Source organism: Hemicordylus capensis, chromosome 4 (assembly GCF_027244095.1).
Source record: "Hemicordylus capensis ecotype Gifberg chromosome 4, rHemCap1.1.pri, whole genome shotgun sequence".
NCBI lineage: Eukaryota > Metazoa > Chordata > Lepidosauria > Squamata > Cordylidae > Hemicordylus > Hemicordylus capensis.
Window position 1 is genome coordinate 869,239 of NC_069660.1, and position 15,337 is coordinate 884,575.

The following is a 15,337-nucleotide window of genomic DNA, read 5'->3' on the forward strand; positions in this document are numbered from 1 at the left end:
TCCGTGTAGGTCCGGGCGGAACAGAAGTGAGAGGCAACTTCCAGTCGGATAAACCCAAGTTGCCATCCATGCCCAGAAGGGAAGGAGAGCAGCAGTTTCCTTTCCATCCCGTCATAACAAACATACACCGGAGCCCTCAGCCCCATGGATCAGAATTCATCCTTGCCAGTTAGTCAACTAAAGCTTGGGCTCATTGATCTGTCAGGTGACCAGAGATATCCCAGCTGGGAGCAGCCAGGAGCACACAATGCAAATGGGACACCACGGACCCCAACCCCCCCCCCTGATTAGGAGCAGCTCAGCTATCGATGCCCCCCCCACTCCCTTCCACGGCTGCACAGCTTCTCCCTGTGCCTAGAACTCCCTCCTCCCCCTGGAAGCTGCTGGGTCACCCCCTTTGCACAGTGGCATCCTTTGTTTTGCTGGCCTTCTCCACCTCCCCCCCACCCCGTGCCCCGCACTTCTCTTCTGCACTGTCAGAAAATAGATTGCAATGTCCTGGGGGCAGGGACCTGCCTCTTCTTTTGTAAAGTGTTGTGTAATAACACTTCGCAATGGGTGCTGTCTGCAGTGCCCATTAGCGCCCCATCCGGAAGAGGCAGTCCCACTCAGGCGTCTGTGGAGGGACGGTCTGGGCGGCAGAGGAGGTGGTGGTGGTGGCGGCGGCGGCAGCGGCAGCATCTACACACCCACTTGCCAGCTCGCCAGTGGTGCGTGCCCCCAGCAGCCCCCTGGTGAGAACAACACCCAGCACCATACGGCTCCCCGCTCCCCAGAGGGCTCCTTGCCAGTGCCCTTTTGGAGAAGGTGAGAAACAGCAGGGGTCCTTTTTGAGCCCCCCCCCCCGGAGATCAGGGCTCTCCCTGTGGCTTCCCTTCCCCATCTCCCAGTGCAAAGGACCAAAGACCTGCTTCCCTCCTGAGCCCCCAGCCTGGGTGCCAGAACAGGGTCTGAGGGAAGAAAGGGGGCCGAGGGCGACCACCAGCAACGGCTGGCTAGTGGGCTAAACCTGCATCTGTGGATCCCTGAGGATGGGGAGTTCCTCAGCCTCGCTGCTTCTCATGCTGTCCTGATTGGGTGGTCCGTTTCAACCCTGGAGTTGTGAGGCTGCTTCAGGTGCAACCCTCAGCACTCAGACATGATGGCCCAAGGCCTCTCGGCAACTATCAAGAGGGCAAGGGAGGTGTGTTCACCAGGGGAGCGGCGTCCTGGTCCTTTCCTTGCCACCACTGGATGCTGAGACGCAGCATACTTTTCCACAAGGCACTGGGGTTCTGTCTCAGAACACAAACCATGCCTCTGCAAAAAAGGCTTTGGCCACCAGAGGGAGCTCCAGGCCTGGAGTTTCCCAGCCAGGGCTAAAGCTCCTCCTTGCCCCTCAAAAGGTCCTCCAGCTGAACTAGAAAGAGAACAAGCAGGTCCAGTTCTTGGGGGTGGAGGGTGGTGCTGGGGCAGGAGGGCACCAAAGCCAGAATCCAAGCAAGCTCCTCAGATCCTGGGTAGGTGCAGGGGCGGGGGTGTGTGTGTCTAACCTGCTCCCCACTTCTCTTCAAGCACAGAGGCAGGAGGCACTGAAAGAGGATGGCCATCACAGACCTGTTCCTTTGGAAGGCACCGTACAAGGCTCTGCCCTGTTCTTCCGACAGCAGATGAGCACGGCTGCTCCCCGTCCAAGCCATTTGCCTGATGGGAAGCACCCTGACACAGTCCGCAGAGCCCTGCTCACCCACAGGCAGCCCCAGCTCTGCAGCTGCCCCCAGGAGCCCCCACTGGGCCAGCCGTGCCAGCTGCAGCCACCTCCGGGAGCGCCCACCTTCCTCAGCACACCTGGAGGGTGGGGAGGGGCCTTTGCTCCTGCTCAGCTGGCTGGGAAGAAGCCTCCACCCAAAGGGGCCTCCACCTTCCTGGCTCTCTTCGTGACTGGGGGTCAGTCGCTCTGGGGAAGCAAAACCCTGGGGCTTATCAGGCACCACTCCAAGCCCCAGCTGGTTCAAAGCAAAGGACAAATCTTGGGGGGGGGAGTGGGGGGTGTTTACAGATGGGTTTGGGTGGAAGAGACCTGTAAAAGCTCTCCCCAGCCCAATGATCTTCACTATTTTGTAAGCAGAGGCCACTTTGGCAAGAAACCTTCAGCGTGGGAGCCGTTTCGCACCTGCTCGCTGGGCCAAGAGGCACCTTCTTAAAGTGGTGATTCTCTGTATTTAGCAGGGGGAGAACAACTGGCCCTCTCCAGCCCCAGCACAGTAGCTCAAGTGGCTGTTGCTGGTGTCTATCTTAGGTTTCTTTTTAGATGGTGAGCCCTTTGGGGACAGGGAGCCATCTTGTTGGTTGGTTGGTTATTTCTCTATGTAAACTGGGAAACATTGGTTGAAAATATTTGTTGCTGCTGCTGCTGACCTCCGCACAGTCTTGCGCTGGGAGACCCCTGCAAAAGTGAGAGAGCCCTGGCGGGAGCGAGACTTCCTAGCTTCTCTGCCTGCCTTCCAAGACAGGTGCAGGGGCTCAGGAGGGCTCCATTCCCCTTCAGGGGACCCCTTGGCAGCACCGCATGGCCGTCTTCACAGGGTGCCGGGGAGGGACAGGGCAGAGGTTTCCGCTTTGGATGCCGCTTCCCATTGACAGGGAGTCCCACGCAGGGTGGATGGGGCCCACCACTGGCCCCCTGGCTTTGCAGTGAAGGACACTGTCCTGCCTAGAGCCCGGGAGACCAAGGGGGCCAGGGACCAACAAGGGGGCCGGGTACCCGGGACTGAATGCTCACCAAACAGGGCCTCATTGGTTGAGGAGTGGTGGGAGTGGAGTGAGCCCTGGGGAAAGAGACCAGGCCCTCTTGGAATTCATCGTCAACCGAAGGGGAGGGAAAACGCAGGGAGTCCAATGCACGCCCTGGATGTCAGGAAAGCTGAACTGAATGAGCTCAGAGAAAACTAGGTAGGATTCCATGTCTAGAAATCCTACAGGAGAAAAGATCCCAAGAGAGAAGGGAGATTCTGAGAAGCAAGACTAGGACCAGAGAGACCTGGGTTCAAAACCCCACTCAGCCATGGAACTCACTGGGTGACTCTGGGCCAGTTACAGCCTAACCTACCTCACAGGGTTGTTGTGGGGACAAACATAACCATGTCAACTGCTCTGGGAGCCTCGGAGGAAGAGTGGGAAATAAATGTAAAAATAAATAAATAAACGTTCCCCAGAGAGGGAAACATGGGAGACAGCTCAAGAAGCCCGTGTGGATGGAGACCTCTTTGAGCAGCTGAGAAGCAGAAAGGGCACTTTCAGGGTGAGGGAGGAAGGGCAGAGAACCAGGGAAGAGGACAAGCGTGGCCTGATCCTGTCGGGATGGTGTCAGGAAAGCCAAGGCTCAGAAGGAGCAGAGGCTTGCGAGGGATGCCAAAAACAAGCGAAAGAGGCTTACTGGGTACGTCCAGCCCAAGAGGAAGAGCAAGAAAGGTGGAGAGGACAGTGAAGTGGGGGCAGGGGGCAGAGAGGGGGCAGAGCCAATGAAAGCCGACTTGGCACCTGTGGCCCAGCCTGGCAGCTTTGACACTCCTGGGGAAATGCACCTCCAGACAGGTAAAGAAGTGATCAGAGAACACCTAGCTACCTTCAATGGGTTTCCACCTCCTGGTCCAGATGAATTACATCCCCAGGTACGGACGGAACTTGTAGCTGTGACCTCAGAACTACTGTCGGTAATCTTGGAAAACTCCTAGAGAACCCAAGAGGAGAAGAGGAGTCAAATGGAGACTGGAGTCGAGCACATCTTGTCCCCACATTCAAGAAAGCGGGGAAAGGGACCAGCCAGCTCAACATCAGAACCTGGCAAGATCCCAGAAGAGAACATGAAGCAGCCCCTCTGGGAGCTCTTAGAAAAGGACGGGGGGGGGGGTCCGCAGGGGGAGCCAGCCAGATCTATGTGCTTCCCTTCTTCTGACAGGGTTACTGGTGCAGTCGATCATGGGAACGCCGTGGACACCGCGGAGCTGGATTTCAGGAAAGCTTCGCAGGAAGTTCCCCACGATATCCTTGCTGATCAGTTGGTAAAATGTGGACTAGATGACGCTACTATCCAATGAGTAATGTTGGGAAAGCATTTTTGCCCAGTTTCAAACCCAGGGTTTGCTCTCTGCTCAACCCCCACCCACTTCCTCTCTGCATCCCCATAGCCTGCTCTCTTGCTCTCTCTGACCAGAGGCTTCTCTGTTCACTGCCTCTCATGCCCACAACACTGCACTCTCTTCCTCCTCTGCACCTCATCACATACTCTAGGTTTTCTCTCTCCCCGCAGACCCTCTTTTCCATTTCCCCACCCCAGAGACCGTTCTGCACCCTGTCTCTCAGTTCCTGCTTTCCTGTCTTCCACATCCCTATTCCTCCTGCCTGACTTCAGAAGCAATAACACACCAGGCTTTCACTCTCCCAGCACTTCACACACAGAGGGAGTCTCCAAAGCAAGCAGAGCCTGCAGCAGGGCTGGCTGCAGCCAGCTGGAAAAATGGGTGCCAGCTCCACAGAGCGCCTCTAGATCCAGGGGAGGAGGAGGAGGTAGACGTCTATGTACCTAGCCAACATGCCCTGAAAAAGCTGGGCTCACAAGGTGTGCAGAACTGACTGCTTAGAGACAGTTGTATGCATGCAGACGTGTTAAAGGTAAAGTGTGCCGTCATCGAGTCGGTGTCAACTCCTGGAGTCCACAGAGCCCTGTGATTGTCTTTGGTAGAATACAGGAGGGGTTTACCATGGCCTCCTCCCACGCAGTATGAGATGATGATGCCTTTCAGCATCTTCCTATATTGCTGCTGCCCAAAAGAGGAGTTTCCCATAATCTGGGAAACACACCAGCGGGGATTCGAACCCGCCACCTCTGGCTTGCTAGTCATTTTCCTGCTGTGCCATTAGGCTTAGCAGCTTTAGCTTCATTGCCCTTTCCTCGTGATCCCAAGTATGGAACTTGCCTTTTTCACAGCTGCCGGGCACTGCCTTGGCTCTGCTGGACCTCTCATTGGTTTTCAATACCCCCATCCATGATACCCTCCTGGACCGCCTGGCCAGGACGAGGTGAGGGGACCCTGATTTGCAGCGGCTCAGATCCGTCCCGATGGGTAGGTCCTAGGTGGTGATGCTGGGGACCTCTGCTCAGGACCTTGGCTGCTGGCTACTGCTACCCTGCAGGGCTCCATCCTGTCCTCATACTCTTCAATAGTGCTGTGAAATCTCTGGGAGAGGCCATTCAGGGATTTGGCGTGGAGAGTGACCAGTGTGTACAATGGTGCATCTCACGCCCGTCCTTGGCGGAGGGGCTGTGCATGTTCTAGATTGGTGCCTGGAGCCAGCGATGGGCGGGACGAGAGCAAGAGCCTGGAACTCAGTCTGGAGTGGGCCAGACCAAGGCAGAGGTTCTCCTGGCCAGGAGGGTCCACTGATCTGGAGTGGGCCGCCCGCGGGCTCGGCGTGGGTTGGACACCCCTGGGAAGAGCTGGCTTGCAGCTGGGACCTGCCTCTGGAGCCAGCCTCGCTCCAGCGCACCCCAGGGGTGAGGGCTGCACGTCTTCCCTCATGTTTGTCCCTCTCTGCCTGGTGGGATTTGCAGCCAATGTTGCTGCTGGGCTATTCGCTGTTTCCATTAACAACAACAGTCATCCGCTTTATTTGTTCGCCACCCCAAAATACATTGTTCTCTGGGTAGCTCACAACACATCATTAACACATCAAGTAAAAACACACAACACATGAAATCACCATGAGCCAGCTAGAGTGCTGGACTAGGACCGGGGAGACCCGAGTTCAAATCCCCATTCAGCCATGAGACTAGCTGGGTGACTCTGGGCCAGTCACTTCTCTCTCAGCCTAACCCACTTCACAGGGTTGTTGTGAGGAGAAACTTAAGTATGTTGTACACAGCTCTGGATAATAATAATAATTACTGTATTTAAAAGCCCAAATTACTGTACCCATGTTTTTTTAAAGCCACCTTAGCCTATAAATGCTTACACACACACACACGGGATCTGGTTATGCCCAGTGGCAGGAGGACGGCTGCAACCCAGTCCCCCAAGAGCATGGACTGCAGCCATCGAGGAAGCCTATAGAAACCAGAGGCCTGTCTGCGCAGCCCCTGGGGATCCCAACAGGCCCAGCATGCTGCAGGTGGTCTCCTCGCAGAGCAAAGGCTGATCTGGGAGACAAACCGGACCAGAGCATTAGTTGCAGGCACCATTGCCTCTGCTTCCCAGAACTCCACTTGCTCCTCTCTCTCCCGCCCCACGCATGGCCTGCAGGCTGGCCATTCATCAGGTGCACAGTTAACTGTGCAGCTCTACCTGATGAATGACCAGGCTGCAGGCTGTGCAGCTCCCGCTAACGCTGGGGCAGGAAACAGAGGAGCAGACAGAGCTCCAGGAAACAGAGGCAGCTGTGCCCCCTTGCCCGCCCCCCCCGCCCCCGGCTTGAGCCACTCCTGGCCGTGTGGCAAGCGCAGACGGGCAAGCGCTGAGGAGCGGCATTCCCTGCTGGCAGCCCCCCCCCCACGCCCTTCGCCACTAAAACCGCTTTGTGAACTTCCGCGGTGAAAAGGGGTGTATAGAATGATGTCGCCCGAACTACAACCGGTGGCAGCCAGAGGAAATGAGTCCCACTGGACTGGGTGGGAGTCAAGTTGGTCATAAGCAACTCGTCTCGTCCACTCCGGGCGCTTAGTCACAGCAGCCCTCTGGGGTCTTCCTCCTCCCTGCTCTGCTGGACGGAGGCCACAGGGGCACACATCCGCCCAGGCGCCCGCGGGAGGGCCCGATGCTGCTGCCACCAAGGCAGCCAGACCCAGGGAGAGGCCTGAGCCTCCAAGCCGGCCTTTGCTCTGAAGGCTGGAGCCTTCCCTCGGTGGCCAGGCCAGGACAGCAACGCCTTTGCCAGGGAACTAGGGCAGCAGGGCCAACCCAGGCAAGCTGAGCCCCTTTGAGGAGCCCTTTGCACCTGAGTAGAGCCCACTAAGGCAAGCCTGACTAACCCCGAGTTGCTAGCAGAACCGGCAAGACCTGAGATGATCAGCCAGCCAGCTACGCAGGAGGCGTCGAGACTGGCCGTTACGCCCGGGCGGAGCGGCCGCTGGAGCGCCGGCATAGCTGAGGGAACCACCCTGGGGGCAAACCAGCCCGCAGCTTGGACGCTCACCAGGTGGCCTTGGCCTTCGGCAAGCCTCTTCCTCTCTGTGCAGCCAACTCCACACGGCTGTTGTGAAGCTAAAGTGCTGCTCTGCGGAGGAAGGCAGGATGGAAACACAACTAATGCATCCACAGCGGGTTCTCGTAAGCAGAAGCTGGGCAGGAGAAGCTTCCCCTGCAGGCACTCCCGTTTTCTGCTCGTGCAGGAGTTCAAAACAAGGCCGGAGGGGCTGGGTGTGGTCATGCGCTCAGCAGCAGCAGGCGGTACAGAGGGCTTTTCCTCCCACCTTGTTCAAGGCCTGGCTGGGTAGGAGGGTGTCTCCGCTGGATCACCGTCCACAGCTGGCACCTCCAGCCTTGCTTGGACACCAGAGTGTGTGCAGCTCCCACCTAGCAGTGCAGGCCGCTTCTCCTCCCCAAGGCCTCCAGTCTGCTGCGGAGCCTTGAGCCGCAACACCCGCAAGCCGCCTGCCTCTCTGCGGACGGACCTCGCTGCTGCCGCTGCTGCTCCTCCTGCAGCCGGGTCCCAGGAGCAGCCGCCCCCTCCTTCTGGGCCAGCTGGGCCCTCCTGCTCGGCCAGATCCTGCTCCTCAGATGCTGGGGGGGGCGCCTAAGGGGGCTGCTCAAGTAGTTCTTCTCCCTCCCCACCCCACCAGAGAGCCATGCAGCCTGCTGCCAGCCAGCAGTTCATCAGGTAAAGCTGAGCGAGGGGGGAGAGAGAGGAACCACCAGGCTGCTGCCAGGAAGCAGATGCAGCTGTGCCTCCCCCCCCCCCCGCCGCCCCATGAGGACAAGCTGCTCCTGGCTGGACTGAGCTCTGGACAGCCTCGCGCCTCCTGTCTGGCCGGCCCCAGTCTGAACCCCCGAGCCAGCCCCGTCCAGCCCTCTGTGCCTGCTGCCCCTGAGCGCACCTCAAGCCACCCAGTGGGCCAGAACCAACCACGACTTGGTGTGGGGGGGGGGGCGAGGCAAATGTTCAGCAAAGTAATGATTACATTAAAATTATTAAATATCAATGAGAGAAATTATTAATTACTCATCATTCAAACTATTAATGGAAGCAATTATCAGTTGACCACAGCATGAGGGGAGAAGAGGAGACTGCTAGCAAACTCTCCTCCTCTCTGCCCTTTTAAAGCTTAATTTTGAAAGGGGTCTGACCCCTCCCAGGCCCATGGGGCACGGCACCATTTCCCCACCTCACCTCAGGCACCGCAGAACTTTGGGCCCGTCCCCGGGGCCTTATGTTGTGCTGGCCTGCGGCCTAAACACTCCCGTGGCCCCCTCCCTGTCCGGGCACCGTGTCCGGGCACACAAGAGGCAGCCGCAAGCACCCTGCTGCTCCCCCAGAAGGAAACGCCAAGGCTGGCCCCGCGGCTGACCAGGCGACAGGAGAGCTCTGGCAGGTCCAGCCGGCCAAGGCTCCCATCGCTCAATCCCCGCATCTGGTATCTTTGCAAAGAGTGCCTCTGAGAGCGTGCAGAGCGCACTCCCCATCACCACTCCATCTCTCGGCTTAGAAGAAGGGAGGCGGGTATGCCAACCAGCTCGGAAGAGAGTCGCCACCAGATTTCGGCCTCACGGGTCACCTACCCGCCACCAGTTGTTCCAGACCCCTCCGCATCCCAGTTAACAAGCCGCAGGGGGGGGGGCCACCCAGGACCCGCCACCCCCAGCCGCCCTTTCCTGGGGAGAGAAGGTCGAGGCGGAGAAGTGCTGAGGCGGCTGCCCGGCTTGGGTTTCCTTCCACGATCAATACTGCTCCGGTAACGGGCGCCGGAAGGCAGCCCAGCCGAGGACGGGCAGGCGCGCCGCAGCCAGGACCCTACAGCGGGTGCGGGGCAAGAGCTGCCGCCTCGGCGCCCGCGGGGGGCTCCTCCGGGGCCGGCTAGCCCCCAGGACCCAAGCGCAGCAGCCTCCTCCGCCCCCCCCCCCCCGGCGAAGGGGCGTGTCGCCGCCCGTCCAGAAAGAGAGGAGCGCCGCCGCCGCCGCCGCCCGGCCTCTTCCTGCCTGGAAAGAAGCCCCCGCCCCGGGCTGGCCGCGGCTCCACCCCGCCACGCCTGGGCTGCGGGGAGACCCACCAGCGCCGCCGGAGAGCGGGGCGCCCCGCCTGCTGCGCTGCCCCCTCCGCGAGCTCCACGCCCCGCCGCCCGCCAGCCCCCGCGGTTGGGGAAGGCGCCGCCGCCGCCGCCTCCCCGGGGTCTCTGGGCGGGCGAGGAGTGGGGGGCGCAGCCGCCCCCGGCCCGGCTCTCCCGCTCGCTCCGATCCGCCCGCCCGCAGCGCAGACCGGAGCCCGGCGGCGGCTGCCGCGCTCTTACCTGGCCCGCCGGGCGGCACCTGCTGCGGGGAAGCGCCGTCGCCGCCTCCTCCTGCGGCACCCGGGCGCGGCTCCTCGCCGGCAGTGACCGTGAAGCGGCGACTCATGCCTGCCTGCCGGTGCTCCTGGCTGTCCGGGCAGGCGGCCACAAGTGGGCGGCTGCTGCGGCTCGGCGCCCCGGTGGCCACCCGCTCCCTCCTGCCGCCGCCGCCGCCGGTGGGTGAGAGATGGCTCGGAGCGCAGCGCGGTCCTAGCGCCCCCTGTCGCGCGCACGCCTCGGCCACGAGGGTGGAGGGAGGGAGGGAGGGGTCTCCCTCTCTCTCTCTCTCTCCAGGGCGCAGCTGGGGGCCGTGGGCAAGGCCAGGCGGACCCGCGCGGTGGGAAGCCGCCCGCCGCCGCCCTCCTCGAGATGAGAGCCTGTCCTGTACGCGGCGGGAGTCTCCAAGGATAGTCCACCGGAGGAGGAGGAGACGAAGAGCGGCTGATGTCGCCGGGATTCTTCTCGGCTGCCGACCACTGCCCGGGCCGCCCCTTCCCCCGCATCCCCACCAGGGCCCCGAGGCCTCGAGAAACTGGGCTGGTGCCGAAGAGTGTTCCCCCCGAAGGCATGGGCTGCTGCTACTGCTGCTGCTGCTGTTTCGGGAGACCCCACACAGGCCACGGTCCACTTTCGCGAGCAAAGACAGTCTCCTTGCGGAGGGGTCGCCCAGTAAATACCCGGCAGCCGCCAACACCCAGTTTAGCCAGGCCCCTTCCTCTCTAGACCTGCTTTTCACCCCCCCAGGAATCCTGGAACCTTACAAGTGAAAGGGACTTGTCCCTTTCACTAAGCAAAGTCTGCCCCGGTTTGCATTTGGATGGGAGACTAATGCGTGAGCACTGTGAGATATTCCCCTGAAGGGATGGGGCCCTCTGGGAAGAGCCCCTGGGAAGAGCCCCTGCCTGCTTGCCTGCAGAAGGTTCCCAGTTCCCTCCCTGGCAGCATCTCCAAGATAGGGCTGAGAGAGCTCCCTGCCTGCAGCCTTGGAGAAGCCGCTGCTGCCAGTCTGGGTAGACAATACTGAGCTAGAGGGACCAAGGGTCTGACTCAACATATGGCCACTTCCTGTGTACCCTGGAGGTCTTCTCGTCCCACACCCTGCTGCTCCCTGCACGAAACTGCTGCAGCAGCACTCACAGGTAGCCAGTCAGCCTCTGCTTGGAGACCCGCAGTGAAGCCCACCCCAGCCTGGAGCAGAGAGTTTCACGGTCACAGAGCTGCTCTTGTGGCTGGGAAATACCTCCTCCTCCTGCATAGCCTGGATTTTCTCCCTTGTCGGGATGTTTCTGTTGATGTCTAGCCTGGATCTGCTTCTCCATGATTCCAGCCCCAGGGCCTCGTCCTGATGGCCACTAAGCCTGGCTCCCGTTCCTGGGGAACAGCTGATGGGAGCTGGGCAGTATCCCGTTTGGCAAAAGCCATCCTGTAAAGTGCAAGGGTGCAATGAATTCAGATAAAACAGAAGGGGACAGAGCAGAACCGCATAAAGAGCAGGCGGGAGGCTGTGCCAGCTGGTCAAAGAGTCATAAGAATAGCATACTTCAGGGGAGAGATTCAGAGTGTAGGTGCTTATATGCCAATGCCAGAAGCCTCCGAGCCAAGATGGGTGAGCTGGAGTGCTTGGTTGCTAACGCAGAAATAGACATGGTGGGCATAACAGAAACATGGTGGAACAGTGAGAACCGGTGGGACACTGTTATCCCTGGGTATAAACTCTACAGAAAGGACAGGGAGGGGCGCATTGGAGGTAGAGTAGCACTGTATGTTAAAGAAGGGATAGAATCTAACAAGCTAGAAAACCTAAGTGGACCAGAGTCCTACACAGAAACCCTGTGGGTGACTATACAAAGCCAGAAAGGAAACGTGCTACGGGGGACGTGCTATCGCCCTCCGGATCAAAATGCCAACAGTGACTGGGAGTTGCAGCAGGAAATCAGGGAGGCGTCAAGGAGAGGCAGGGCAGTAATAATGGGTGACTTCAATTCCCCACACAAAGACTGGGTAAATTCACAGTCAGGTCAGGACAAAGAGGTCAAATTTCTAGATACACTGAATGACTGTGCCCTAGAACAGTTGGTCTTGGAACCGACCAGAGTGAAGGCGTCCTTGGACCTAATTCTGAGTGACACCCAGGACCTGGTCCGTGACGTCAGGGAACAGTGACCACAGTGCCATCAAATTCGGCATACATGTGGGGAGGGAATCACCAAGGATGTCTAACACAGACATTTTGAATTTCAGAAGAGGAAACTTCTCCAAAATGAGGAGTATGGTGAAAGGAAAGCTGAAAGGGAAATCCAGGAGAGTCACTTCGCTCCAGAGTGCATGGAATTTACTCAAAACCACAATACTAGAAGCCCAGTTAGATTGTATACCCAAAAGGAGGAAAGCTACTACTAAGTCCAGGAGGATGCCAGCATGGCTGACAGGTACCGTCAAGGAAGCCATTAAAGGGAAGAAGACGACTTCTTTCTGAAATTGCAAGGCCTGTCCAAATGAAGAGAACAGAAAGGAACACAAACTCTGGCAAAAGAAATGCAAGGTGACAATAAGGGAGGCAAAAAGAGAGTTTGAGGAACATTTAGCCAAAAGTATTAAGGGGAACAACAAAAACGTCTTTAAATACATCAGAAGCAGGAAACCTGCCAGGGAGGCAGTTGGACCATTAGAAAATGAGGGAGTGAAAGGAACTATTAAGGAGGATATGGAAGTTGCAGAGAAGCTGAATGAGTTCTTTGCGTCTGTCTTCACGGCAGAGGATACTGAGTACATACTTCTTCCTGAACCAGGCTTTTCAGGGATGGAGGCTAAAGAACTGAGTCAGATAGAAGTGACAAGAGATGATGTTCTAAACCAGTGTTTCTCAACCTTTTTGGAGTCAAGGACCAGTAAATTCTTCATGCAGAATTTCAAGGACCGCTACATTCTTCATGCACAGTTTCCCGGACCAGCATTTAGTAAAGGGCTTTCAAGTTTATCTATTAGTACTATACTACAGGCATGCACAACTCAAACAACCTGGTGGGCCAAACCTGATCGTGACTTGGCTCATGGGGGCTGAGGTCAATTTTTAGGGTGCTGATTATTAAAGTAATATTTAATATCAATCAATTAATTTAATTTAAGTGAAAATAATTAAAATGAATTTAATCAAAATTTAATTTTTGAAGTTCTAGCAGGCCAAGATTAATTTTAATTAAAATAAAATAAATTGAATTAAAAATTCAAATAAAATAAATACTACAATACAATCTGTACAAAATACATAATAATAAAATGCATTGTTCTTTCTTTCCACCTCTGCCAAATCATTACACTTAACATGGAGTACTTCTAAGGAAAAAATTAGAGAAGTTTTTTGCTTAATTTTTGATAAGAAGATTATACTTTGATCCTTCACCACACAGGCTTTTATAAGAAGGAAAGAGAGAAGTGAGACGGGGAAAGAAAGAGGGAAAGAATAGGGCAGGCTTGGCTTGAGGAAGAGAGACAGAGGGATGGAAAAAGGAAAAGAGGATGGAGCAGGCTTGAAGGGAGAGAGGGAGAGAAAGAAAGAAAGAAAGAGAAAAAGCTAAAAAAGAAAGAAATGGAAAGAGGATAGGTAGTTTTGGCTTGAGGGAGAGAGAGAAAGTCTCTATAAGCTGCTCAGATCTTGCAGAAGGAGCTAGGTAAAGAGGCATAGAAAAAGCAAAAATAGGCAGGAGCCTGGGAAGGCAACAAGGGAATTGACAGGCCTAGGAAAGGATGTTAAGCTGAGGGAGCAGTCGAAGAAGGGCAGGGGGAGAAGGCCAGAGAGAAAATGGGTATATAAGTGAGATGCATGTGGCTGGGGACTGCAGAGGTGAGAGAGATTGGAGTTAACCTATTCATTTGAAACAAGTAAATTTTAGCCCGTTGAATAACGGGTGCTAGGAAGGGAAGGGGCCCAAATTCGCCCTCCCGCCCTCCCAGCTGCCCGACTTCCCCTACCCCGCACCCCCCCCAAAGGAATAAGGGCCTCTGCGGCCGCCACAGCCGCAGCCGAAAACCGCCCTCCCGGCTGCCCGAGCCCTCCTCACCCGAGTCAGCCCGCAACAGCCGGGCGAAGTGCAAGCATGTTTTTCAAAGGTAAAGAGAGGAGCTCGCGAACAGAGCTCCTCTCTGTGCTAAGCCTCTTCTCAAACTGGTGCTTGGGCAGCGAAGGACGCTTTGCGTCCATAGCAGCAGTTTGGGCATTGGCTTAGCACAGAGAGGAGCTCTGTTCCGGAGCTCCTCTCTTCTTCACAAAAAATGGATTTTTGATCGCCCGACTGTCGCGGGCTGCTCTGGGTAAGGAAGTCTCGGCCAGCTGGGAGGGCGGTTGGCGGCCATGGCGGCGGCCGCGGAGGCATTCTTCTGGGCCGTTTTGGCCCTTAATCATTTGCGGGGGGGGGAGCGGGGAAGGAGTATTTGGGCAGCTGGGAGGGCGGGAGAGTGGGCGGTGGCGGTGGTGGTGGCCGGGCAGACTCTGGGGGCGCCGCTGCCGGTCCGGTCCGCCCCCGCCTCACATTCCCGGCCGGTCTCCCCGGAAGGGCAAGGGCCCCAAGGACTCGCAGCCGCCTGGCTGCGGCGGCGGTGCCAGGCCTCGGCGGCGGCTCTGCCGCCACCTCGGCCGGCTTACCCCGTCACCTCCTCCCCCCGCCCGGCTTCGGCGGCGCGGCTCCACCGCCGCCTTGGCCGCGCTGCATCCTCTGGCCGAGGCGGCGGCTTTGCCACCGCCTCGGCCAGTCTCCTCCTTCCCCGCATTCCCGGCTTCTTCGGGGCGGCCGCTTCTGGCCGCCCAAGATGGCCACCGGGTGCCGGCCCTCATGTCTCCCTTGCCCTGTTCTGCGCCTGCGCTTCGCGCAGGCGCAGAACAGGGCAGGGAGGCACGAACACACGCTTGGTGCCCGTCCACGGACGGACACCAAGCGTTTTATTAGAGAGGATAACAAATCTAATCTTAGGATGCGGACCTAATCTTATTAGTATCCTAATCTTAGGATACATTTTCTACAGACAATGCTACATTTTCATGAGATTTAGCATTCTTGTGAGTTCACCCCCATGCAGTAAAATAAAACATTACCACCTGTAGAAATTTGTGGGTCCCCTGCAAGACATATTAACTTCTGAATATGGAATATGGTTGTGGCACCACCAAATCACCTTATCATTGAAAATGACAGTTAAAAGTCATCTTCTGATGTCTTCACTACATTCATTCATTCAATTTCTATACCGACCTTCCAAAAATGGTTCAGGGAGGTTTACACAAAGAAATAACAAACAAATAACAGCGTGTTTGGTTGAGAGAACTGGGCAGGAGTGAAATGGATTTACTGTAAATGCCAAGGCAGTTAATCTTGTCAAGTTAGGAAGCAGTATCAATTACTAATTTTATCTTTGCCAAAGAGAAGACGTGGTGAATGTTCAAAGTACTACTAAGTTTCTGTCAAAACCTTTGGAAATATGTTTTATTTACTATTCATTCATGTCAGATCTGGGTCACAACATTGTAGATTCAATGAGGAGTTGATAGAAAAACCTCTGTGCCCCAAATAAGGGGGTGCAATTTGCTTAAAGGGAACTATTGTCTCATAATAATAATTAGGGCTTTGCTTTCCGCTTGCCTTCCCCTGCCATGAACCTCCGTGTATTTTTAAAAATCCCAATGCTGAGGGGATGGCTGGGGGTGGCTGCTGGCTGGGGGGGGAGCCAGTAGGCCTTCCACCCCCCACCCCCTGAAAACCTCCGTGTTGTTTTTTAGGCAGGCAGGCAAGCAAGCAGCTTTCCGCTTGCCTTCCCCTGCCGAGAACCTCTGTG

The 15,337-nt window shown here is 56.9% G+C and overlaps 1 protein-coding gene across 1 annotated transcript in view; it reads right to left on the bottom strand.

Annotated features, from left to right (window-relative positions):
- Positions 1–9,692, bottom strand: part of SLC12A5 (solute carrier family 12 member 5) — a 101,554-nt gene extending 91,862 nt beyond the window's left edge. Inside the window, exon 1 of the mRNA XM_053246270.1 lies at positions 9,476–9,692. Within this exon, the coding sequence (XP_053102245.1) occupies positions 9,476–9,581 (106 nt within the window). The 5' untranslated portion in view covers positions 9,582–9,692. The remainder of the gene's footprint in view (positions 1–9,475) is intronic.
- Between the last annotated feature and the right edge of the window lie 5,645 nt (positions 9,693–15,337).